The sequence below is a fragment of the Dermacentor albipictus genome, chromosome 4 (genome assembly GCF_038994185.2).
Source record: "Dermacentor albipictus isolate Rhodes 1998 colony chromosome 4, USDA_Dalb.pri_finalv2, whole genome shotgun sequence".
NCBI classification, from domain to species: domain Eukaryota; kingdom Metazoa; phylum Arthropoda; class Arachnida; order Ixodida; family Ixodidae; genus Dermacentor; species Dermacentor albipictus.
The window spans coordinates 161417877-161444372 of record NC_091824.1 but is presented as its reverse complement, the minus strand read 5'-3'; the positions used below and the strand labels follow the sequence as shown (position 1 = coordinate 161444372).

Here is a 26496-nt window from a genome sequence, read left to right as displayed (position 1 = left end):
GTTCCTATATAGATGAAGATCCTGGTTGATAACATATGCACATATTTTCTTCCTTCCCGTTTAGACGGAGAAAAGATATAAATAATATGGGTGACTGGAATGTTGTATCTAAAAAAGAGAAAGAAATCGAGCCTAAGGTATTTTTCTTTAAGCAGAGTGTTTAGATCGATGATGGCATAAGCGATCATCTCTGCTGCCTCCTTTTATAATTTAAATTTTATAGCGCTACTATGGTTGGAAAGCGGCGTCGGAGCTGAGAGCTTGACCCAGACTTTATTTGTGCACATCACATTTGCGGCCCGATTTATCCGTAGAGATCCCAGGGCAGTTGAATAGTGTGATCAAAAAGTTTTCTGTGAAAGGCCTTTGAAGTAAAGAGTAGGTGCACTGGCACTACAATAAAAGATGCGTGTTTCTGTATTTATTTCACTGGAAATTGAATTTATTGGCTCACTTTCGTTATAGTGAAGCTTTGAAGTCACTCCAAAGAGTTCACTCTCAGCAATTCTTCAATTCACTCATTCGAATCAAGGTATTCGTATTGTCGGCATTTAAGCCTTGAAGGATAAACAAACGCGAATATAGCGAACACAATCAATGTAATAAACAATCGCGCACGCTGTTAATGAGAAAGGCAGAACCCTCACTGTAATGTGTGCAAAGATAGTGGATCTTTCAACTGAAAAAAAAAAGAAAAAAATGTCATTTTATTCGATGCGCGTCGCTGAAAAAGTGTAGTGTTAAAGTTATAAAAAACCCGCGAGCTAAAAAACAAGAAAGGCTGTATTTTCAAAACTTTTTTTCTGTCAACTACTTGAAGAAAAAAAAAAATTGTGGTGGTTACTAATGTGTCAACGTTATTCGCACAGCATCAACATCAACGACGGCGATGACGGCAACAGCAACAACAGGGTACAATAAAAGTAATGTAATTCGATGTGACCCTGATGCCGAGAGGCAGAAAAACTTGGCAGTTCCGACATTCGGCCGCCGAGCGAAATTTAGGACATGCTGCATCGAGGCCGATTCGCTAGCTGTGCAGGCTTCCAGTAAAACTTGCTTTTGACCTCGTTGGGGCAGGTTAGGTCCTCAGAATCAAAGGTCAAAGATCAATGCAGCTTACCGGCACAGCCATTTACTTTCGCTGCTCGGTGATTTTAGCCTTTGTCCATTGCACATTTTCTTGCTTTGCGAGCGAGGGATTGTAAACGCTCGTGCATCGGCTTTCTACGCTCATTCCACCAACCAGTATTAATGTTTATTCATGCAACTGTGGTTAAGGACTCTTAAAAACGGACTCTGCATTTTATATAAATTGAAGGGTACCTGTCTAAAGAGAAAAAGTTCTTGCAAACATTTAAAGCGTGAATGCGTGAACCACGTTGGTACAGTTATTGGTCGTTGTGGCAGAAAGCTTTAAAATGATAAGAGCTTGGAAATCGCAGTTGGAGTGGTAAATGGTGGTGGAACGAACGATGGAAGGAAGAAGAAGGTCGTTAGGCCAGGCCCCAGAGTAATGATGCTTCGAGTGGTCCAATCTCCGCCAACTTTTAATCTTTTTTCCCTATAGGTACAGTGAACATGACACTCCTTGGTGCGTGACAGATCAGGGCGGTGCGAGCAATAGAGTACAATATACATGGAACTCTGGCGCTGCAGTCGTTGACGTACCATGGGAATGGTGGGAAGTGCATGGATTTGTCTGATCTTAGTGCTTGTGGATCCAAACATTCTTGTAGCTTTGTGTATTATACTATATGGCTTCATTGTCGTACATTTCAGAGCTATCTATATTTATAGAAGAGCACAAGACGCTGAGAACACGCACGAATGTTACTAATTACAACGATTGAGCTTGCCGAGGTGGCCAAGTCGAAATGCGCCATGCGTCTCAAGGCACTGGCATGCCCGTGATGAATTCATAAGGACGCTTCACATCGCTAGTCGATGCATGTGTTCGGGGCTTAATGGTTTCCATATCAGACTTCTGTGCTAGAGGTATTGTGTTCGAATCCTGCCATCGGACAATTTTAATAATATTTACTTAATTATTACGCAGTACATCGTATAAAATGACAAGTTTACAAAGTCACGAAGCCGTTTGAAGCCAGAAGTACGAAGTTTAGGCAAACCCACGTACTTTTCCATGCTTACAAAACTGTTCCCACTGCAGCCCGCGTAGACACTAGCGCCAGAGTTCCTTCTAGTAGTTATTGTATGAAACTCTATGGCGCGAACAACTGTCATTTTTCATGACAGTGTTTCCTACACAACTCCAACCCTGCAGTGACATCATGTCAAACAATGTACTGCGCTGCGTGAACATCGCAGACTTGCAGATAACCGCAAAAAAAAAAAAGACGTGAAGCTCAGCCGATTATTTTCAGCAATAGGCACATTGCCTTTACTTGTTTGCAATACGGTGCACCTTGCTAGAAGCCGTCACTACAAAAAAGCAGGCAGACCGGTTGCGCATGGCAAAAGCGCGTAGCCCAACAGAGGACAGCGTATCAGGATACTCGATCTGAGCTTATTCTCGTGATTCATGGAATTCGTTAACCCTTTAGTAATGGGCTGCGTATAATACGAACGCTCACTTTTTGCCTATGTTAGCTCTTCATGTTTTCTCAATTTTTTCAATTGCGAAGAAGAAACGCGGGGGCAAAACATGTTCGAACTCCATAACGAGGATCCTACGATAGCAGCGACGATGCAATCAGCGCTTTTCTCGGCAACGCGGACTGCTGGTGGAAGTCTCATCGCATACAAGTGTGGCCTAGGGCAACACATTGTTTACTTCTGCAAAGCGATCTGAATGAAAACGCTAGTGTTTTTCGAGTCCCTTCATGCCGACGTCAGTAGCCAGGGATCTTCTTGGACACGGAATAGTTGCTGAATGTGCACTGCGACTGCAAATCGGCTCGGTTGCGAATTGCTTCCTTTAAGTTCTTGACACACTGTCTAGGAATTGGTGGCGCGAATATTATGCACATCAACTCGTGCGCGAAGAAAGGGTACCTACTCTCCGTTGGTGAGCTCCAAGTAAACTCATGTATTTTTTTTCTCTACTCGTCTCATCGAACAGAGCTACTGAAAGCGCGTTGCTAGGAAAGGAAACCAGGAGCAACACGGATACTTTCCTTCTACCTTTTATTCCAAAGAACTAAGCATGACAGCTACGATGATACTTGGCTGTGCTCTTGCGAAGGCCAAGAGGAGGGCCTTCGAGGAGGGGGAGCCAGGACATCTCGTGGCGTAGCGCGTAGGTCATCGCTACGACCTTTACATTTTGGAGGCTGGCCTACTAGCTTGACAGATGGCATGTTTGAAGCTTAAGAAGAGGGGTGTGCTATAGGCAATGAAACGGCTCGAGCGTTCGAGAATTTTACGCGTACTGTCAATTGATATCTGGGCAGGGAGAGATGGTGGGGATTGGAGCAAGCTAGAAAAACATCCATTCGTGAGGCGTAGACTATCTGCCAAATATTTAATTAAGTATTCCCTTAATGACATAAAACAGTAAAGAAAGAAAGACAATCTCAGTGATGACTACGATCATTTAGAAAGAGGGAATGATGTTCATTTACTTGCCGTGTGTCTTGAAAGAGGTGTTGTTTTCCTTGTAGCCGCTGATCTACTTTCTGTTGCTGATGCTGCATTGGATGTAATACTACCGCGCCTAACATTTCAATTTTAGCTATAAGCATAGAAGGCTTTAACCGTGTCTGCAAATGCACTTGTCTTATTCATGGATTCGCGCGAGATCTGCTTTACCGCGGTAACGATGACAGTGATAGCATCGCTACAGGCTGGATTAGCCTGGAAGTGTGGGCCTACAATAGCTGTTTCTTCAGTGGTCACGAGGCTCTTAGCTTTCTTCTATACATGTACTTTGCGTGTATGCATATTCAATCGGATTTTTTTTTGTGAACGGACGCGCGCCAGCTAGCACTTCGATGGTACCTTTTTTTTTTTTTTAATCTGGTGTTGGGCTGCTGATCACGAGGTCGCGGGATGGAATCCCGGCCACGGCGGCCGCATTTCGATGGGGGCGAAATGCGAAAACACCTGCGTACTTAGATTTAGGTGCACGTTAAAGAACCCCAGGTGGTCAAAATTTCCGGAGTCCCCCACTACGGCGTGCCTCATAATCAGAAAGTGGTTTTGGCACGTAAAACCCCATAATTTTTTTACCTTTTTATCTTAGCTTTCATTATATTGGGTGATATTGGTACGTGTACTTGCTTATCCTTTTCTAGGGGACTGCATTTCACCTGCTAACAACTTAAATTTATCGCTCAGCGTAAGATTTGAAACACTACCCGAAGGTTATCGTTGATTCTGTCCCCTGTGTCTGTAGTCACCGAACCTTGTATAATCTGATTGTATGCGCGACGCGAATTGTGTGGTATTTTCTGGAAGGCAAGTGCGCACCAGCGATTACGCTGGAACCTTTAACGAGTCGGGTATAAAAGCCGACGCGCTTGACCCGCAGATCAGATTTTCGATGATCACCGACTGTCTTTTCCGCTACCGTTGTGCTTGAGTATTACTCCTTTTTCTGGGCACAAGTTCGCCCAATAAAGAGTTAAATTTGTAATTCACAGTTTTGCAACTGCGTCGTTCTTCACCATCACTACAACCTGACAATATTGCGCGGTGAGGTGATGACAACAGGAAATGTATTTGCCATGTCTTGGGTGGGTAGTTTCTATTCCACCTGGCCTGGGCTTCCAGTTACTGTCGACGATACATTTAAGTTGTCCCGACTTCTCGTTTAAAACTCGGCGCATCGATAAGTGCACGTCCGAGCGGAGCGAGATTTATTCACAATTCTCATTCAAATTTTTTTATAGCATCTCGCTTTGTTTCGGTATGTCAGTATTCGGTCTGAGTTTTCAGTATTCTTTATTATACAATCATTGGTTGCTGTGTACAAAAAAATTATGGGGTTTTACGTGCCAAAATCACTTTCTGATTATGAGGCATGCCGTAGTGGAGGATTCCGGAAATTTTGGCCACCTGGGGTTCTTCAACGTGCACCTAAATCTAAGTACAGGGGTGTTTTCGCATTTCGCCCCATCCAAATGCGGCCGCCGTGGCCGGGATTTGATCCCGCGACCTCGTGCTGAGCAGCCCAACACCATAGCCATTGAGCCACCGCGGCGGATTTGCTGTGTTGAGATTGAGGTAGAGAGTACCTATGCTACACCATTTCGCTATGTTTTAAAGCAAATGACAATAACACTGATAAATAAAAAAAACAGTTGTGATAATTATACTAAATATAACGTCATCGCACCGGGTAGGTCACTTACCCGCGCATCCGTAAGGCGTTCCTCGGCCTGGTACGGCAACCGAAGCAGCAGAGCCAATGTCAGTGAGGCTGGTCCTGACTTCGGAATTCACCCACGAGAAAGGGGAGAGCACTGTACCAAAAGGGGCACCCATTGTTGCTGTGCGTGCACAATTTGGAGCGGGCCTGGGCGAGGTCGTTCACTGTGGGCGGTAATGTGAGCCAAACTTGGAAATTGGACAACTGCCGTTCTTGCTTGCAGGAGTCTCATCTGGCTGACATCGTGAATAGCGGCTCAATGACGCTGAAGAGCATTCTAACCGCGCTGAAAGGCCAGCTTAGTACTCTCCTGCGGCACGAATGGAGTGAGCGGCTCGGAATGCCACTCAGCCAAACAAAAGGTAGGCGAGTGGACAGTAACGACGAGGATTCGCGAGAAGGCAGCGACCCTCATCGATTCCTACGCTTTGCTGTTCCACGGTTACAGAATCTATCTTATATTATGGATTACAATGCTTCAGTATCTTTTTCATAATTTTGGTTACTACTTGAAAACCACAATCTAGAGTTCGTGTGTTAGAAGCTATCCGACAGAGAAACTTTCTTTCTTTCTTTCTCTATTTTGTTTCGTAGGACACTGCATTAGGCTTTTATTTAATCTATTACGTTGAGTTAGATGCTTCCAATGGTCCTTCTAGTGTTATTATCTGTTACTTCGGGCTAAGTGTGCAATAAAAACTTAGTTAAAAATAGTATGTTTAAAGCCATTCTCAGATGCTTGTTCAAAATAGTTATTTGCTATTCACCCGGAATGTGCCGCGAAACCGGCCTCTAAGATTCGAAAAAAAATTAAGAAAACTCCGACAAATTTATATTCAGTTTTTGTGTTGAACGCAAGTTGCAGCACTACTACTGCAGTATATAGTTTGAAAGAGCTTGAGAGCATCCAGCACTTGCATTGCACTTCGCCCTGTGTCTCAAGCTCTTTCAAACTATATACTAGCAAGTCTTCAACAAGCATCATGGCTCATCCGCAGCACTCTATTCGAACTGAAGTCAAAAAGGCTGGGGTTTACCTTAGCACTATACAGCCACGTACAGCAACGTACGTACTGCTCACGACCACCGGCTCCGTGGCCTTCACAGGTGACTTAAACGTACTACATCACCAGCTATGGGGAAGCACCAAGATTAACTTCAGTCAGCAGAATGACGGCAGCTTAATGTATCGACTGAGCACTTGCTTCGGCTTGACTTATTTCAAGGCGCTTTGCTGCGTGCACACACATGTTCCCTCTATCCCGCCTTCCTCTTTCTATTCCCCTTTCCCTTACCCCCAGTGTAGGGTAGTAAACCGGACGCTCGTCTGGTGGACCTCCCTGCCTTTGCTCTCTTTGCTATCTTTCTCTCTCTTGAAAGAGCTTGCCTTCCTACGCACTTGTTTTTACAGTGATGTCCGCATAGCATAACTGTACTTATTGCGCATGCAGACGCCCACTCCTTGTTCTGCTCGTATTGAGCGATGTGCACCTTAGAAAGTGCACTAAGCTGTATTTTTTGTCTAAAACGACTTTGAGAAAAGGCTACGCTCTTACCGCGATTGTGTTTTCGCTTAAATTTTGCAAGATTGCATTTTGGCCCAGATCGTTCAAGAAAAAAAAAAATTACTGATTTGCTCGTCTCATTCGTCCTGAAAAAAAAAAAATGTGAGAAACCTTCGTCACATGGGCAACTCGCAATCGAGGATGCGAGCCGCTGCTCAGAAATGTGGTAGTCGTTTATTTCCAATAAGAAATGTCAGCAGACCCAGGGTCTGCGGGCCCTTTCTATTTCTGAAGACAGTGTGAGTAATCCATCGGCGTGCAAAAAGTTTAGGAGGTTCAGCGCACTCAAGTTCGTCCATGTCCGGCGGGCCTTAGCCATATCCTCGCCTGAGAAAGGCCGCATTTTTTGACAGGCTCAAATTAGGTGGGGGACACTCACCTTGTCCACCGGGGCACTTATGTGCATTGTACAGTAGATACATCCTGCGCACCAGGGCATTGCACATAGCTGTACTAATTTCGCTGTTTTGACGAACAATGCTGACCAAAACATGTAAATTACAGCTGCGAAATTAGAAGGAAGACAAAGCTATGGTAGGCGCAAAATCTTTTATTTGTAAGAATTTGTTAAAAGAAGAATTGAGCTCACACAATTTTTGTGGTTTCTTATCCTTCCTCCATGCTCCCGGCTGCATCTCTCTCAGACGTTATGACGTTACATCTCTCAGACGTTATGGCTCCGTGATAACGTAACTTAGTCAACTCGGCATTGCCGACGGGACGTGACACGTGTCAGTGCTTCAGGGGGTGATAGTTCAGCCTCAGAGCTGCCGACATGGGGCGCAGCAGTCTTCTGTCGAAGCGTCCGCTCGTGCGGGCGGCATAGTTTGTAATCTCATTTACAGAAGATGGGATCGAAACTGGTAAGCCTTGAACAAAAATCTAAGGATGCCGTGCATCCAAATTCGCTGATGCACGACAAGCAGAGGAGCCCGGGACGCTCGCGTTCGCCGTCACTGCTCTCAGCTCGTCATCCATCACTGCGCCGCGAATGCCGACAAGGCGCGGGCGGCGTTGCCGCGGCCAAGGTCGACACGGCGATTGATGGTCCTTCGGCGCCGGCACCGGAATTCCTTTTTTCCGCGGCCTGCGAGGCCAACGAAGACGCGCTGCACTGAGCAGCGCCCTCGGAACACAAAGAAGGGCGATCGGGGAGCGATTCGAAAGCGGAAAGTGAGACAGCTTCGGCGGGTGGAAACAATTTGAGAACAGCTGTTCGTTTCTACGTATACTACGATTTCACATTTTAATGCTAGAATATTACTGGGCTCATTGTGCGACCCACCGTCATTACAAAGCTGTGGGAGGAAAACGGCTCACAAATTACGTTATCTTTATCTAACTTCTAAAACGAAGGAGTCGCGGTGAAGATTCCATCATCTGCCTCACCGCCCCTGTTACCTCTGCGTAGGCGAACGTGCTAACCAATGCGCCACGTTGCAACAATATCGTCTCAAAAGGCTGTGCACGTGGTTGGGCTCTGCCTGGCGGGTGATTGACGAAATGGCGCACGGCGCGGTACAAACTCATGGCGGATCGGGCAGTATGCCTCAACGTGCGTTCTCTACCGAAACACATGAATGACGTGGGGCATGATGTGAACGTCTACAGAGGCGACATCCTCACAGAGAAATGGACGAGGCGGGAAGACAACACACAGATCACGAAATACTCGTTTGTGTTCACCGCTCAGCGACCCGACAACGTTGCCGCCAGCGTCGCCGTATACGGCAAGCCAGGATTTGCACAACGACCCGTCCAGCTCGGAGGCTGTTTTTGTGCAGACGGGGAGGTGTGCGCGTTGCAGTTCATCGAAGCGGGACTAGCGGTTCTATCGTACACGGGGCGCCAAAGTTGCCTCAAACGTACACAGAAGTGCTCGTGTACCGGAATCTGTTTTCAGTTCTACGTTGGGGTACGCCCATGCTCAGTGTAGGATACTTCAATCAGGACGCACGTTCAACGCAGTAACATTAAACTCAGCAACATTTCGCCACAACACTAAACTGAGTCACATAACTAAGTGACGCGCTCGGCAACAATTAATGCTCCCGCATATACATATCATAATAGTTGCTTAGGTACCCCCATAGCTTTCTATTTATTGAAATAGCAATTATATGGACACTCCAGGCACATTTCTGCCGTCGCGGTGATGTTCCGCGATGGCAGAAATGGAAGCGTTCGAGGGAGAGCAGACGATGGCGGCTCAATGGCTCAATCTCGCGCGCGCAAGGGAGCAAAGCAGGGAAAAAACGGACTGTTTTCCGTGGGGTACAAGGCACCGGGGAGAGGGCATTTTACACAGGCGGCTGCTGCGTACGGTGCGGGCCCTATCTTCCAAGCGATCTGTGATGAGTAGCGCATAGGTTCGTGTGCGCTGTGTTCGCGCCGCGCAGTTCGCGTTGAAGCAAGAAGCATCACGATGGTCAATTCCCTCGTTGTTGTTGCCGGTCTTCTTGACACCAGCGTCTTGACAGCGAGCGTCCGCGCTCATCGAATGAGATGCGTGCATGTATTCCTGTGCGCGCGTGACACCATGCTTGTTAAATCCATTATTAAGCGAATGTTTACCAGTTTTCATGGCCGACAAAGTCGTTATCCTTGCTTCGTATAGCGGTCTACAAACTTGATATCGCAATCGATAGTCCCAGTTTCGCCTTTTGGACGACACTGCCACTTTTATTTTGTTCACACTTTCGTCGTTTTTGCTGGCTGTGTACATTAGATCACAATTCGGCATGTGAGGCAGAGAAAATCGCCATTAGTCACGATTGAAAGATAGCTACATGTTGTTGATTCAATGTCATAGTGTTGTTTGAAGAAATGGTAAGAAACATCATATATATATATATAGTAGTCATTGAATAACCAGCAAACCTTAAATAATGAGTTCAAGTTCTGTGAATAAATAAATAAATATAGCAACGATAACAAATTATCGGCCACAAAAACTGGTAAACATTCGCTTAATAATTAATTTAACAAAAGTTAAGAAAATCGCAAAAGAGGCCTTCGTATTGCAGTGGACATAAAAGAAGAAGAAGAAGAAGAAGAAGAAGAAGAAGAAGAAGGAGGAAATGATGATGATGCTGATGATGATGATGATGATGATGATGATCCAATATATACTTGCGTGGTGTCGCTTAAGAGTTGGTGAAACTAAGCATGCAGAATAATTTAGGACGCCAGGCATTATAAAATTTATTGAGTTAACGCAGGAAAGAACAAATGACAGATCATGTTTTATCCGCGGCAGAACCGAAACAATGCGGAAGGAATGCTGAACCAGAAAGTATTCGATGTTTGTTCCCCACTATCTGACAGATAATATGTATTCTTAACAAGTTTGTATTAAGAATACGTATATTATACGTAGTCACATTGTAGTCATATTACAATACATATTAAGTCATCTCAGCGATAACTTGTCTATGTCGTACGACAAGATCTATGCCTCAATACTTCTCGTACCCGCTAGGCAGACTGTCCTCTGGAGAACGGGAGTGTTCTCTTCATTCTTACGAATAACTCCCGTATTTGTCACTGATTACTTGAATTCACTTGAATATAACGTTTTCTTCATTGTATTAAGCACTAATTTGTTTTTAGTTTACGTGGAGAAACCTCGGCTGAGTAATGGAGGCTTTCAGTAGCCGTTCCTGACATTGCTCCAAATGTAAATCGTAACCAATCATAAGGTCGTTCTTTGATTCTTCAGCATTACATCTTTATTTCTTTTTTCTCTCTTTTAAATATTACCGAACTAAATGAGTTGGTTTGATAAAGCCTGGAACGGCGTGAGAAGAAGCCGTAGTTTTTTTTTTTTTTGTACGAAGTAGCTAGTATATCTTTTCCAACTTTTCTTCTTTTTGCAGCGCCGAACTTGATTGAGAAAAAAGAAAAGAAAAAGAAAAGCTCAGCCATGCTTACTCGGTCCCTGGACTCCTTTGCCGTGAGAGCCAGTTACTTGCCCGACTACTCAGAGGCCGCCAACTCTGTGCAAGGCTCTAGCTTTCCTGTTCAAATTCCCCGAACTGAATGCGACGACGGAAACACGACGAAAGCAATGGCGGCATTACTATGACATCACAATAGTGTTGTGACTAGCGCTTTCGACACTTAGTTGCATAATGACATAGTGCCTGGAGCTCGACAGTAGCGGTGATTGGAAAATATTTCATGTTTTATTACCGCATTGCGAGGCCTAGGCTAAAGTTGAAGACAGATGTAGCGTCACGATAATGGCGTATCGCTAATGCTTGTCAGATCAACGGACATACGTAAAAAAAAAAAAAATTGTTTCGACCTCACAGGCGCTGTCGCAGAAAAATAAAAGAAAAAAGCAAGTGAAGACACCCCATGAGCCAGCTGCGTTCGGGTACTGAGTTCTGAACGACTAGCCAATGTCAGGAATATTTCGACCTTTTCTCGGAATCTTCAAGGGCTCAGCCTACTTAGTTGTGCGGCCGCCACTATACAGATCTTAAGCCCTCATTTTTCAGACATAACCTATAAAAAGGCCCTCAGCTTGAGCACGTATGATTGATTTTAAGCTATGCATAGACGCTTTGCGCACCCGTTTATGCCTAATATACTTGGGTCCTTCTTCCCCGACTCAACAGAATTTCACCCCGCGGTAATTCCAGGTTATGACGCTGTATGGGCCATTCATTCAGAATTCATGGCAGTATTTTGCCGGTAGTTTTATGTTTGGTGAGTAAGTGTAATGGAAGCCGTCTCATTCTGCTCGCAGTTTCTGACCGAACAATGGGCCCCGTTTGCTCGAGACGTTTTATCATTCGCTGAATGCATTTAGAGCTCGGAAACCCTGCTTGCGTCAGCGAACGCCTGTGTCCAGTTTTTCTCTGCAAGCGGATATGCAAGTGCACATCCGCATGCAAAGCAGTGCCTCACCGAGTATATGCGCGCGAATTCTTGTGGTCTGGCCGTTTAATCTCCCCTGACAGAACAAAAATAGGGATATTGCCCGCCTCCTTTACGTGAGCCATGTCGCTGTGTATGCAGAGCAGCTAACGGTTAGATGAGTGTATTCTACAACAATGCCATAAAAATTGGGAAAGCTAACGCGGATCCTTTTTCATCTCACACGCAGAAACAGAATTTATTATTTGAAGATTTGTTTGGGCGTTTTGCATTAACAATAGAGAATCTGAGAAGCCCATGGTTTCTTGAACTGCCGAAACTTTCGAACAGATCGAGGAATAATTTTTTTAGGTTCTTGTACATTGTCGTCCTGTAAAGTATTGATAAATCATCTTCGGCATTCACAATCTTGTTACATTTTTCAAAGTGCACTTCAAGAATTTTTAACAGAAAAAAAGAAACACAGAAGAAGAAAAAAATTTCCATAGCGCATGCATGGTCTGCTTCCCACAGTACTTGATCATGAGCATTCTTCGTCAACTCGATTATGCTGCGCATTTTGCTTATATTTGTGTAATGTTATTGATTTACTATAAATAAATGTGCTGGTGCAACTCAACAAACCTGTGTAAAGGGATATCTGTGTTTTCTATCATTATATATATATATATATATATATTTGAGCTGCACACGTACCTTTAACTACGTCTTCTGACAAGCGCATTACATGATCCCCTCTTCCCTCTCCACTGTCATGCGCTTCGGTAGCTGCAATAGGAAGTATTGCACTTCATAGGAGATGCGTTATGCAAACGATTAAGATGATAGCGGCGGCTCTGCACCGCAACAACCTCGAACGAGCGCAGAGCAGCTACTATGGTTACTTTCCGCAAATTACGCTTCCAGGCAACACAGCTAACTGAATTGGGGGTCCCAAGAAATAAAAGCAAAACAGTAGGAACTGTTTCGAATCGAGAACTTGTGTTTTGTGCTTCACTGCTGTGGCTGGCCTTCGTGCTTTCTGGAAAACAAAACTATTCAGAAAACGGGTAGATTGCGGTCAGGGTGCTGGATGCCGTCAAGGCCACTCGGAGCATCGTCACAGCAACAGCTGATAATTTATCTCTCTCTTTCTTTTATCCGACTTTCCCCTTCGATGCACGGCTAATTTAAACAAATTATGTTATCCCGGCACACGTTCTGTCCTTCTTGCGACACTCCAGCAGGCGGTGCGCGTCGCCACATCTGTGCGCTTGCGCAGTTGTTGCCGCTGGACGCCGCTCGCCATGCTGGCTTTCGCAATTGCCTCATTATTTGGAAGCCGCTGTCTCGAGACCACCGCGACGAAGGCTGTACCACCAGTGGTCATTTCAGAACCTTGTCACAGGGTTAAAGGTGAATAGGCGAGTAGCATTCGAGAGGATTGCAATTTTTAGTGTTCACCTCAGCGCATAGGACATTGAACTGTAAGAAGCCACAATGGTTCCTTATGAATGTACGTCAGCCTTTCAGATCTAGCCGAGTTGAATAACTTACATATTATCAGGCTATTCTGGTTATTGAAATCATGAAGTGAATGAAGGTGAGCGTTCGGCTCAACAAAAGCATCAGCGGGTTCCTACATCACTTTCCAGAACTGATGCAGCGCGACAACTTTAATCATTTGCTCGCCACATCACACTTCTACCATAACTTGCGACTTCGCGTCCCACTTGGACTCCCTCGTCGTTAAACAACTTTACTGTTTTTCAAGTGGTTGGGCGTCGCATTTACGAATTCCTATTCTTATTTCCTGATAGGAATGTTCAGCAGTGCGGCGTGTAATTTGCGCGGGTGCGATGAGTCTATAGAGCAAATTCTGTGTCACTGCCCATCCTTTAACACTTAGCAACGCCTTTTACAAGCGACAGTCAACATGTTAGGCAACAGAGCGCTCTCATAAGAAAATATCCTAGGACCATGGCCTATGGGTTCTTGCATGCAAAAGGCCAAAAAAGCCCTTTTGCGCTTCTTGAAGGACACTGGATTATATGAACGCTTGTGACAGTGGAGATTCCTCTGGGACTGACTGTGAATGACTGACTATTCTTTTTCTTTTCTCTCCTTATCTGCTCTTCACTTTTCCTCGTCCCCAAGTGTAGGGTAGCCAACCGGGCACGTCTTTGGTTAACCTCCCTACCTTTCCCTCTTCGTTTCTCTCTCTCTCTCTAATGAATTCACGGAAACATTTGAAATTAGGCGGAGTATACATTTTTCACGTACGTGTGCTTCTGCAATGCTTCTGCATTCGGGTAAAGACAAATAATAAATTTCAACAAAACATTATGGCCATTGTCAGGAGCCGAATTCATTACATTATACTGAGTCTGTCATCGAGGCCTGTGGTCGATTACTTTTTTTATTTCTTATGATTTGGTGTATGGCCGAATATGTATAGCGGACGGCGACGCGGAAGAGGCGGTGCCGTATGATGGCAGGCTCGGCGCGTTTCCAAAACTTGCATTCTAGTTCTTGCGTTGGACGGAGTAACGGAATCACGGGGTTTGGGCAAACAGTTCCAAAACAGTGACCAAAGGTCATATCCCTAGAAAACTACGGCAACACGTTTGACATACAGATATTTGTTTTCAGCGGTTCTCTTTAATCGTGCTCGGGCGAGTGCTAGTGCGCCTGTTCCTGTTGTTGTTTCTGCACAGCCCCCCCCCCCCCCCACTCCTCTTGCTTCCCTTTTTTTTTTATTGTGCTCTACACTAAATCTCAACGCCAGCTGGAAAATCTCACGTGCTCCCGGAGCTTTCGCGTGCAGAGAAATTGTGCGCCCAAACACCGCATCTGGCGACCGGTGCTCCTAAGTTTAGAACTAGTGCGGAACTGTGGTGATTGGTCAGGAAGTGTCAAACGCTACACGCGGTTGACTTATGCCTACTGAAAGCCTGACATCTTGAACGCCTCAGAGCGCACGTCCGGCTCCCGTATTAGATTGTTTATGCCGGTGCACGGGAGACGCTTCATGCACGCGGAAATATTGCCAATGCGCGAGCATAATTTCACGCTTGGCCTCAAATCAGTTCCCACTTTTGCTTGGTCAAGCGGAACGGCGGTGCTTCTCCGCCTGCGCCGGAGGGGAAAGCTTCCTGGAGGCGCTTCTTTGAAAGAAAACCGCCGCCGAAAAACCGGTCGCAGCAGAAGCTATATTCTGTGTACCTTCATTTCACTGTCAGAAGTATTCGGGACGTCAGTTCAAAGGAGCATGGCGAAAGAGCCGTGCTTTCCGAGGCGACGTCGAAAGCGGAAGAATTTGTGCGGGGCTCTGTTGTAACTCTTGTGACGAGTAGAAGAAATTATGCAGATCTAAAATGCTACCTGGGCTGATAAGGAAACGAAGTCATTCATGCAACAGCGACGTATTATACATTGTTTACTTTAGCTGCCACGGAAATATTTGCGTCGACGGAAACTGGAAGTGTTACAGGGGTCTCAGTTCTGCTGTGCAACCTTTCTCAACGTGACTTCGATGGATGCCCGTAGCAATACCGGAAAAACTTTCAAAGTTGTCTTATCCTAGCGGCCTCCTTTTGTACAAGGATAGGCGCTCCTATGGCTCTCGGTATATTTTGCCTCGTCTACCTCATGATGCGGGTACACACGTCCCCGTTCGGTTGCTTCGCATTCTGTAAGTAAAGGTGATTTCGCCGGTTTTCTTATACGAAAAAAAAAAAAAATACTGGCGATTGTGTTTGCTTGGGCTTTTGCTGTTTATTTAATGTCTTTCTGATGTAACGCGCTGATCTCGATTTTAAAATTTACTCCTCTGGTCTTCACTTTCTGTCCATTTAACTAACTCTGGTAAATTATTCACTGCGAATGTTGTTGCCGCGATAAAGATGTCGAATCTTTAAAAAGCATTTTTTTCTTTTTTTTTACAATCACGTATCAAGTATTTCCGGCCTCTAGCTGAAATAGTTCCAAAGATATTTGTTTTCGTTGAAATAGTTCGCTTACTAGATCGTACATATGTATAAAGCTCGCAGGCTTATTTTTTTTCTTATTTTTTACTCAAAATTACTGTTAGCTTCAACAAAGACACTCCCTCACCAGAACAGGAATCGGCGTCCTTGGTTCAGTATTCGGCCAGTACCTCCCAGATTATTCCTTCAATAAATCCATGACCCTCACTCCCCAGCAGCTGCGGAGCACCTGAACAAGGTGGCGGTCAGACCTGTAACGCAGCAGAGGGTGCTAAGAATCTCTGGGTCCGGACAGGCCGCCAATGGAAACTGACCCTGTCAACCTTTAATTGCAGAATTCTGTCGAGTGAGGCTAGCTGGATTTTTTGAGGAACTATCAGACATTATTTGGGGTATCATCGGCCTCAGTGAGATTAGAAGAACTGATGAGGCCTATACATTGCAGAATAACGGCCATGTCATCTGCTATAGAGGTTGCCAGATAAAAAGCAATAGGGCTAATATTCCTAATCGATAAGGATATAGCGGGCAACATTGACGAATTCTACAGCATTAGTGAGAGGGTAGCCGTAGTCGTAATAAACCTTAATAAAATGTATATATTAAAGGTGGTACAAGCGTACACTATAACATCCACTCACGATGATGATGAAGTAGATCAGTTTTACGAAGTTGTTGAATTATCGGTGAGGAAAGTGCAAACTCAGTATACTGTAGTAGTAATGGGCGACTTCAATGCAAGAGTTACGAAAAAGTAGGCTGATGAACAACCAATTGGCAACTACGGCATCGATTCTAGGGACGCTAGAGGAGAGACGCTGGTAGAATCCGCAGAAAGGAATAAGCTCCGAATAATGAGCACCTTTTTTAGAACGCGTAGCAACAGAAAGTTGACCTGGAAAAGTCCTAATTGTGAAACAAGAAATGAAATTGACTTCATACTTTCTGAGGACCCCAGCATAGTGCAGGATGTAGAAGTGATAGGTAGGGTAATGTGCAATTATCATAGGTTAGTCACGGCTAGGATTCAGCTCAATTTGAAGAGAAAAAGAGTGAAATTGGTCAAGAAGAAACAGGTCAACCTAGAGGCAGTAAGGGTAAAAGCAGACAAATTCAGCCTGCAAGGAAATTCAGTACTTGCAAAGAAATGTGCAGCCTAAGAACATAGCGATGAAGATGAAAGAGGGATAATGAATGAAACCGTAACTAGGCTAGCTTCAGAGGCAGAAATTGAAGTGGGAGGCAAGGCTCCAAGGCAACCAATAGGCAAGCTCTCCCAAGTAACAAAGGACCTAATAAAGAAACGACCAAGAATGAAAGTGTCCAACTCAAGAGAAAAAATAGAATTCGCGGAACAGTCAAAACTGATCAACAAGGCAAAAATAAGTGATATTCGAAACTATACCGTGAGAAATACTGAAAAAGGCGTAATAAATGAACGCAGCCTGAACTCAGGCTGGCTTCATGGAATCAGGGAACAGGCTGGCTTCAGGAAGGGCTACTCTACAATGGATCACATCCATTTCATTAATCACGTTATCGGAAATCCGCAGAGTACGATAAGCCTCTCTATATGGCTTTTATAGGTTACGGAAAGGCATTTTATTCAGTAAGGATACCAGGAGTCATAGAGGCATTACGTAATCAAGAAGTACAGAACGCTTACGTAAATACCTTGGAAAATATCTACAGAGGTTATACAGCTACCTTAATTCTACACAAGAAAAGCAGGACGATATATATAAAGAAAGGGCTCAGACAAGGAGACACAATCTCTCCATTGCTATTCACTGCGTGCTTGGAAGAAGTATTCAAGCTTAGAAGTAAGGATCGACGGCGAATATCTCAGCAACCATCGGTTTGCCGATGACATTGTTCTATTCAGCAACAATGCGGACGACTTACAACAAATGATTGAGGACATTAACAGAGAAAGCGTAAGAGTGGGGTCGAAGATTAATATGCAGAAGACAAAGGTAATGATGAATAGCCGAAGAAGAGAATAAGAGTTCAAGATCGCCAGTCAGCCTCTAAAGTCTGCGAAGGAGTACGTTTACCTAGGTCAATTCTTCACAGAAAAACCTGTTCATGAGAAGGAAATTCAAAGAAGAATAAAAATTGGTTGGATCGCATACGGCAGACATTTTCAGCTCCTGACTGCAAACTTACCATTATCATTGAAAAGGAAGGTGTACAAGTAGTGCATTTTACCAGTGCTGACATATGGGGCAGAGACTTGGAGACTGACAAAGAAGCTTGAGAACAAGTTAAGGACCGCGCAAAGAGCGATGGAACGAAGATTACTAGGCATAACGTTATGAGAGAGAAAGAGAGCGGTTTGGATCATGCAGAGAGAAAACGGGCATAGACGATATTCTGCTTCACATCAAGAGAAAAAAATGCAGCTGGGCAGGACATGTAATGCGCCGGTTAGGTAATCGTTGGACCGTTAGGGTTACAGAATGAGCACCAAGAGAAGGGAAACGGTGGTTAAGGACGGTAGAAGACTAGGTGGAGCAATGAAATTAGGAAATTAGCGGGCGCTAGTTGGAATCGGTTGGCGCAGGACAGGGGTAATTGGTGATGGCACGGAAAGGACTTCGTCCTGCAGTGGACATAAAACAGGCTGCTGCTACTGATGGTGACTGTTATTAGATACGAAGCGTACTGCTGCCTCATAAACAGTTGTTACAATGGTTCCTTTTTCTGGAGGCAATCATACTAGAGTTCAGCATCGTAAAAGAGAGCGTACTGACGAGATTTCTTTGGGTTTGGTGCAAAAATGGTCTATTGTATTATTGCAGTTAGGTCTGACTGCGGGGATGTCTTAGGTGGGTCTATTCGTTCACTGGATCTAATGAATCAGTTATGCTAAATGAGCGCAGCTTCTGCTCTGAGGAGGCACTTAGCCGCCGGTGATAAAGCTGATGAGTCTGCAGTGAATGACGGAAACAATGCGAGTAGCCGAGAAGGAAGGCAAGAACTACTTTCGATCCAGTCTACTCTATTTCAATGCGACAACACTATTTGGCTCTTTGTGCGACCTCGCCATCATCAGAAAGACGTCATCAAAATAGGGCTCTGCCTGGCTGGCGATTCACTAGATGACACATGATAAAGGCGGCACCATGCACTTTCGGCGCTATCATCGTCATCGTGCCGAAGTTGAATCGATCGCCCCTACATCATCAGGTGAGACAGCGAAGCGTGGCCGGAGGTGGCCGTTCACTGCCGACGACGTACGAGGCCATCGCAATGCAGCGAAACGTGCGAAGGAAGCTGCTGAAGCGAAACAACGTTCACCACCCAATTCGGCGACATCGCTCGGCAAAGTGGTGTCATTGTGCCGAAAGGTGGTGTCATCGAGAAAGAACACTCAATACACTGTGTGAAACCCTAGTTTAATGAGAACAAAGAAAACAAAGCTCAAAGCAAAGAAAACTCAGCTCAAACATTACAGTAAGGCCAGTTCGTCGTCTTGCGTTGTTGCAACCTCGTGAGCAGAAATATGGCGCTCGGAAACATAACGCAGCAGCATTAAACTCAGCGACATTTCGGCGCAACACTACACTCAATGACTTAACTCAGCGACACACTCAGCGACAAGTAATGCTCTCGCATTTACACATAGTAAGAATTCTTTAGATGCCCCATAGTTTTACATCGAAACTGTTAACGGCTAGTTCCACCAGGATCGTGTCCGTGTGGAGACACAAAGATCCCCATACGTGCGCCGATCCCGAAGATAGTGCAATGCCGGGCCGACCCGCGGCAGAGGTGCAGTTTTCCGTGAAAGGGCCGGCATGCATAGCTTCGCTGATCATCCTTATTCACAGAGTGAAGGGCACTGAGTTTCTTATTAGGGAAGCGCTGATTAATCAGTTGTTAGAATAACAATGGCCCAGAGCAGTGCTTGAGGCAATGTCGAAGTTTTAAGTAATTACTAGGGCAATATAACTGCAACATCATCGTTGTATATTCTCGTTGATTTTCTTCTTTTTCGTTTTAGTTAATAAGCACATACTATGTAATAGTATGTGCTTATTAACTAAGTTAATAAGTTAATAAACACATACCATGTACGACATAAAGCAAGGCTCTACCTCATAGCTTCCAAGGAAAACGTACCAAATTGCGCAGTCCTCAGTCAAAGTTTTGTCAAAGCTAACGCCGATAAATTATCTTGTAAGAATGACTCCAGACAGTGTATATCTGGTGTCAAAATTTAAAGTAAAGGGTCTTGCTCCCCTATAGGCTTGATTGTCTTTAGTCTATGGCGTATACAGACATCCTGCAAATTATATTCGTTAGAAGTCTGTTTGCATAAGCCTGCGCGCCTTTACTGTAGACAATACATATATATCACTGGACAAAATATTTAAGCTCCATAAGTATATAGACGTTAGATGAGCTCCAATGAAAAGTATACGCGCAGGTTCTGCATCTACCAAAATAAATATTCTGCAAAGTGAGGGCGAGGCAGTGACAGCACAATTGCCATTGACCAGAGCTAACTGACTAAACCAGCCGCCTGTAGCCTCTATGTTGATGCCATTCAATTTAATGGGTGACATCCCTGTCTTTCCGGCTATTCCTGCTTCCGCCTCCTCCTGCATTCAATTTTTTAATTAATTGCAATTATCGGTTTCCTTAATTACTGCTCTGAACGTGCTCCTTAACGTTTGGTGAACGAACGATGCCCCAGTGGCTGCATCATTAGCTATGGTGACTGAACGTGTCAGCACATGGACCAGCACAAACGTTCTTACCTGCGAACTGTTACGTGAATTAGGTGGCCGCAGGATAACGGACGCCAGAGATAGCTTCTGCATTAACGCCCACTTCCAATTGGAAAGAGAGCATAGAGCTGCTAACATTTTCCCGCAAGCACAAGCGGTGATTTCTTGCCTCGTTGTCCAGCTCAGGAGCTATAAATAACGTTGTACTTCCATACTTCAACGTAAAACCTCCGAGGCATATGTTGTATAAGTGCCTTACGAGGAGCATCGTTGCTGAGCGATGCCATCGTCGCTTATAAAAGCGAATTTTGCGGAGCGCAGCTTCGTGGCGTAACGACCGGAGAGGGACCAGGGTCCACGCTCGTTGTGGCCTTCGCTGTTTGTGTGCTCTTATGCTTTTGTTCTCAATTGCGCTTCAGTCTACGTGACGCATTTACGCGTTCTCGAGCGGCCGCACCGAACCAACGACAACCGCGTGCCTCGGTGCACGCCCACGCCGGGGCGTCAACGCATCTCGGAAGACGAGCGCTCACGCACGAACGCACGCGCAGATGCTGCCCACGAGACACGGGATTAGGTGGGCGACGGGGGCCTGTTCGTGACCCACTGCGCAGTGTGCTTGCACAGCGGGGTGGCTGGCGAAAAGAACGGTCGTCGCAGCGGGATGCCGCATTCTCTTGCGGGCGTGGCTAAATGCACGTACACCGGCGCCGTTGTCATTCGTCTCCTGCTGCGCTGCGCACAACGGAACGGCGCTACCGACACCCGGGTGTGCACAATGCACGAAATACATGACCACGACGGCGTTGCGCCGTGGAGCCGTCATTTGCACTTGTACAAGCGAGAGAATGCTTCCTTGTACTCCGCATTCATCGTTGTTTGGTCAGAAGCACTTTGCTGACATTTCTCTTTATTCGCGGTCTAATGAACAAAGCTATAGTTGGGCGTGATAGCAGCAATTGAGATGGTAGAAATAATTTCTTCTCAATTAAATTACAGCGTGGAGGACAAATACAAAGGCTTGGCATAACCTTTACTGTAATACTAGCGCCAAAGATGGGACTAAGCGAAGCCGACGACATAGGCGCTGTTACTACAATGCCGAACTCGAAGCAAGTAGCCCGACATCGCACACTTTTAAGGCTCATGTTAGCGACAGAGCAGATTTTTTTCTTTTTTTTCTTTTGGCTTTTCCCACATCCCTAGAATACACAGTAAACCGGTGAAAAAAGAAGCATTTATACCTCGCTAGCTCTCCTTACGAGAACATCGGTTTTTATTCTGTGGGAGACAAGTTAACAAATTGTTCGGAGCAAATGCGAGCAATGAAGTATTTGCGCCGTGAGTGCCGTGAAAGGCAAATAATATAAATAACTTCGTCAGCTGGGAGAGCAACCTAGATATGGAGCGTGCAGAACCTCGGTTGTACGCCTTAGCGCTCGTTACGAAGAGAAGTTCTTGAACCTGTTACTCGTACAGAAGAGAGCTGCCAGAGCGGGTCACACATCGTATAGGTGGGATTAATATTATTAATATTACTGATATAAATGTGCGTAAACACCGCAAGTACAAAGAGATGAAGAGAACCAGGCTAGCAGTTGTCTCCTGAAAAGAACGCCCCACCCACCCGCTTGAAAGGCAGAAAAAGAAAGGAGAGATATAAAGCGAAAAAGGAGGACATCATATCACACAGAACGTATGAGTACAGTAAACGATAGTCGAGTCTCTATATTTGACAAGAATTCTAGTACAGCCTTGTGAGCATCGCATTGAGCATAATCTGAATCTTCCGAAAAAAAAATTCTGTGAGTGCAGTTCGAGGAAGATAAAGCAAAGCAGCTGCAACTTGCGCAGCGTCACACTAGGACATCTGTTGAAAGTAGGGCATTATAAAAGCAAGTGCTCAAGTGTTTGGTTGCACTGGCTCCAAGCCGCGCACGACGGACTCGGCGAACGTCCTTGCCGGCGGAGAAAGAAAAGAGAGAAAAAGACTACGTATCCAACCATTTTATTAGTAGGTAAAAAAAAAGAAAGATTCTAGCGTAAACCAAACACAACTTCACTTTGTGAGTCGCAAGGGCTGCCCTAGGTGAAGGCCTCTACAGCTGCAGATTATACAGCTATCTCTTGTGGAGCTGCGTCTTCCCCGTTTATTGACGTAGAGTACGTGGGAAGCCATCCACAGGATTTAACGGCGCGGAATCGAAGCAGCAATAGTGAAAAAAAAGAAATGAAAAAGTGAGGGGTGGAATAAAAACGAACACTACTGCGGCGGCGAAACTGGATTATTTCTAAAGAAAGCACAAGAAATCGTGTGAAACTTTGTCGCTTGAGGAAGACAAAACAGAGAAGGGTAAAAACGTCACCTGCTTGTGACAAGCTCGATCCATTGCAACCCCCACTGCCTGAGGGTGTCTTCATTGAGCCGTGTTAGAGGTTACTCGAGGAGTGGGACCTTAACTCCCCTGCTGCACTGCACGTGTTGTTTCACCTCAGCTTCCGAGAGGTTCTTTTCACTCTGTATGTTTCGTCTGGTTCTCCTACGGATGATTAGTCTCGGATGATCTAAAATTATGCGCTCGTGATTTATGCTTTATAATTTGCGCAGATGAACACAGCGATTCTGACTTGTACTCTGCTAACTTCATTTTGCAGTTTTTGTTGATGCTCGACACGAAAGAGAATTCAGGAAAATTCAGGACCGCGAGTGCGCTTTCTTTTTCTATTACTAAATGAAAAAAAAGAGTTATGAATATTATCGTTTGCTTTTCTGTAGTTCGCTGCTTCGCTGTCTTTGTAAAATCTTGAACTTCACCAGGGAACAAATTCGCAAAATTTTTCGCGCATTAGAATGGTTAGTTTGTTGAGCTATATGCGAGAAATGTGTAACGGCTGCCGAAGAAAACTGTACATTGGTTTCTTTTCGTAAGTTTCCGGCTAGGAACTTATAATGGAAGAAATACAAATACATCTAACATTTTTTTCAACGTTATTTTATGGTGCTCGATTATCCACACAAGGTACCGGATAGTGTTGAAGACATCTGGTTGGTGTGCTGTATATTGCTAGTTTTATAATCTTATTGAAGTTGGTTTAAAGTGAAACAAACACCTCTCTAGGTGAGAACCCTTTGCTTCATAGTCTCTTTATGCATGTACAAGTGAGGACCAGAACGTACAAACATTGCCTGGACATCACTGTGTACTTGGTTTGATCTGCACCTCTGATCCGGTTCTCGCAGGATTTTGTTCACGGTGAAGTGCCTCTTAGATGTGCTCAAAAACACAAAAAATTTTAAATTCTGATCACATATATAAATATACTGAACTCAAGCTGCAGTTTTTTTTTCCTCTAGTCCACTGTTATAAAGTATTCTTTCTTTTTCCTTTTCTTTCCAGGTGAGTGCTAAGACTCTTGCAACTCACGTGGAATTTTTTGCAGATACAGCTGGACGTGAGTATTTTTACACATGCCATAAGACCTGCATTCAAATAAAACAGCCTTCTTATCAATATACCAATATATACAATATATTACTATATATATATATATATATATATATATATATATATATATATATATATATATATATATATATATATATATACAATATATATATCAATATACCAATATATACATACCAAGCGATGCACTCTGGTACTGTATGCGCGTTGTATACATATAAGTTTTCATAAGAGGTGCCATTTCACTCGCCATTTCTTAGCTTTGCACAAAGATGTGGCGCCGCGGAATCATGTTTCTGTGCTAAACGTCTATAATTTGAATCCTCGTTCCAGCGACTAATTTTGCAGGCTTGTAGAGGCGCGACAATACCACAATAAATTAAACAGAAAAGGAGAGCTCAAGACAAAACTAAACAACATGCGAGAGCCAGTAAGGTCATTCCAGTTCAGGTGCAAAAAAGTTAGGAAGGTCCATATACCTTGGAAAACGCTACTTCCTCGCAAGAACAATAATTATACTGCATGGCGCAGTCTTTGACAGCTACCTCCCTCATGAATCTCGCAGCAGGCATAGGATGAAACGGGCTGATGCAAGATCGAGGTAATTGGACATCACTGAGAAGGGCCTACGCCATAAAATGGACAATGGAATCGCTAATTGAAGTCCTGGCCCCCTCAGTAATGACTAGCGGAGAAAACAATGCTTCTTGCGCGGAAATTATTCGTACCTCACCTCTAGCAAATTGAATTTGTCTTCAAGAGAACCTCGTTGATGGGCGGACTGCTGAGCGCCCATTCCGTCCAGCCAGACATATTTTCAATATCTTTGGGTGCTACAGTGGCCAATTGTTAACAGTTTTCCACTTCGCCGGGAGCTCTCAATCATTGACAGCGACTCCTCCGATTCATGATAAGTGGGCGGCGAATCTTTGGGAGGCCGAACTTACGGGTCTTCGCAGGCTACGATAACTTCACCGAGCGCTATTGTTCCAATATTTCCACCTTGCGACCTCGAATGAATTGCATACGTGCCCAGACACTATCGAGACGCGACTCGTACTACGTGAATGTGGTCTTGCTGAAAGCAACGCACGGACCGTAAAGCTGCGCACTGGCGCATCTAGCTCGCGTGCTTTCCCCTCCAAGCGATATTGGCCATCAATCTTTGACCCGTTCGCAAATAACAAGAGGGTCGCGGCCCGCCGTAGGAGCTCGGTGGCTGTGGTGTTTCGCTACACGAGGCCTTGGTCGCGTCTTCAGTCCCGGCCGTGGCAGTCGCATTCCAATGGGGTGAAATGCAAAAACACTCGTGTGTCGAGCTTTTTTCCAGGCTAGAAAAAAAAGAAAGAAAAAAAAAGGAACCCCGGGGGTCAAAATTACGGCCTGTCTCTTAAGCAAATTGTAGCTATGACACGCTAATACCTCAGAATAATTAAAAAGGCCTCGTTTTGAAAGTAATCTCTCGTCATCATCTCGTCCTTTGCTCCTCAAGTGGTTTCGTTAAGTTTTGTAACAAATCTGTAGCGGCGCCGAAAAAATAGAGACGCGTGCCCCTCCCTCCTTCTCCCCTTTTCTTTTTTTTTCCCCGGCTGTCAGTGCTTTGTCTTGATTAAGTGGCACCAGTACCAGACACTGCTGGATGCATGGCTGTTTCGATTACGCACATTGAAGGCCTGCCAGGCATTGGCCATTTCCGCATAAGTTTGGATTAACCGAACCGCATGGCAAATCTAAATGGGTTTGTGGTATCCGATTTTTTTTTACATGGTACTTGTTAAAAATAATCCAAGTGCTTCGAAAGTGTTCATCGTATCTGCAAGGTTCGGATTAAGCGAGTTAGGGGTAATGGGAGGTTATTGCACGCAAAATGAAGTGCGCCACTACTAATGTACAGGAAATATGGGGACGAAATGTACAGAAGAGAGAAAAGCGGCTATCGTAATCAAGTGAATGACCTTCATCTCAGTATAAATTGAACTCTATGTTAGGTCGCGCTATTTAGTTGTACCATTGGAGCCCGAGTTTGGCACTGCGCAGTCCTTACTTCTCTCTACCCACCGGACAGAGAGATCAGGGGATTTCCTAAATGGCTTTAGCGCTGCTTTTGGTCCCTGCCACCTTCGCTTTCTTTCGTCACAAACTGAGGCTCCAAGTAATCGCCGGCTGTATCTCGCACCTCGCGGTGGGCCAGAGTCTTGTTTCTTTCATTTGGCCCAGCTCGATCAGTTTCATCATAATCAATAATACAGTGTGATGGAGGTATACTTGTGCAGGCATGCAACAAGCAGTCGTTCGTTTTGTTGCTTTGTCGTTCGTAATATTTCGCCCGGACTTTCTTGTCGTTTTCTCTGAGCGTCCCGCTTTATGGCATGCGCGTGTGGCGCCCTTGCCTTAAATCCCACCGGTTGTAAACTGCATCGATCATGACATTACGCTCGCCAACCCGGTCGTAACCCGGTGACCGCCTTTCGGAACAATAAAAGCACGCGTAGTGTTTATAGGGGCGGAAAAGCAAGCAAGCAAAAAGAACATGTGGGC

General features: G+C 44.9%; 1 protein-coding gene across 2 annotated transcripts in view; it reads left to right on the top strand.

Moving 5' to 3' along the window:
- Positions 1-26496, top strand: part of LOC135899988 (uncharacterized) — a 219384-nt gene that overhangs the window by 88025 nt on the left and 104863 nt on the right. Inside the window, exon 1 of one of the 2 annotated variants that reach the window (XM_070537757.1) lies at positions 5661-5697. The exons of the other annotated variant lie outside the window; for it this stretch is intronic. Within the exon in view, the coding sequence (XP_070393858.1) occupies positions 5676-5697 (22 nt within the window). The 5' untranslated portion in view covers positions 5661-5675. Of the gene's footprint in view, positions 1-5660; positions 5698-26496 lie in introns of those variants that run through there. 2 annotated transcript variants of the gene reach the window in all.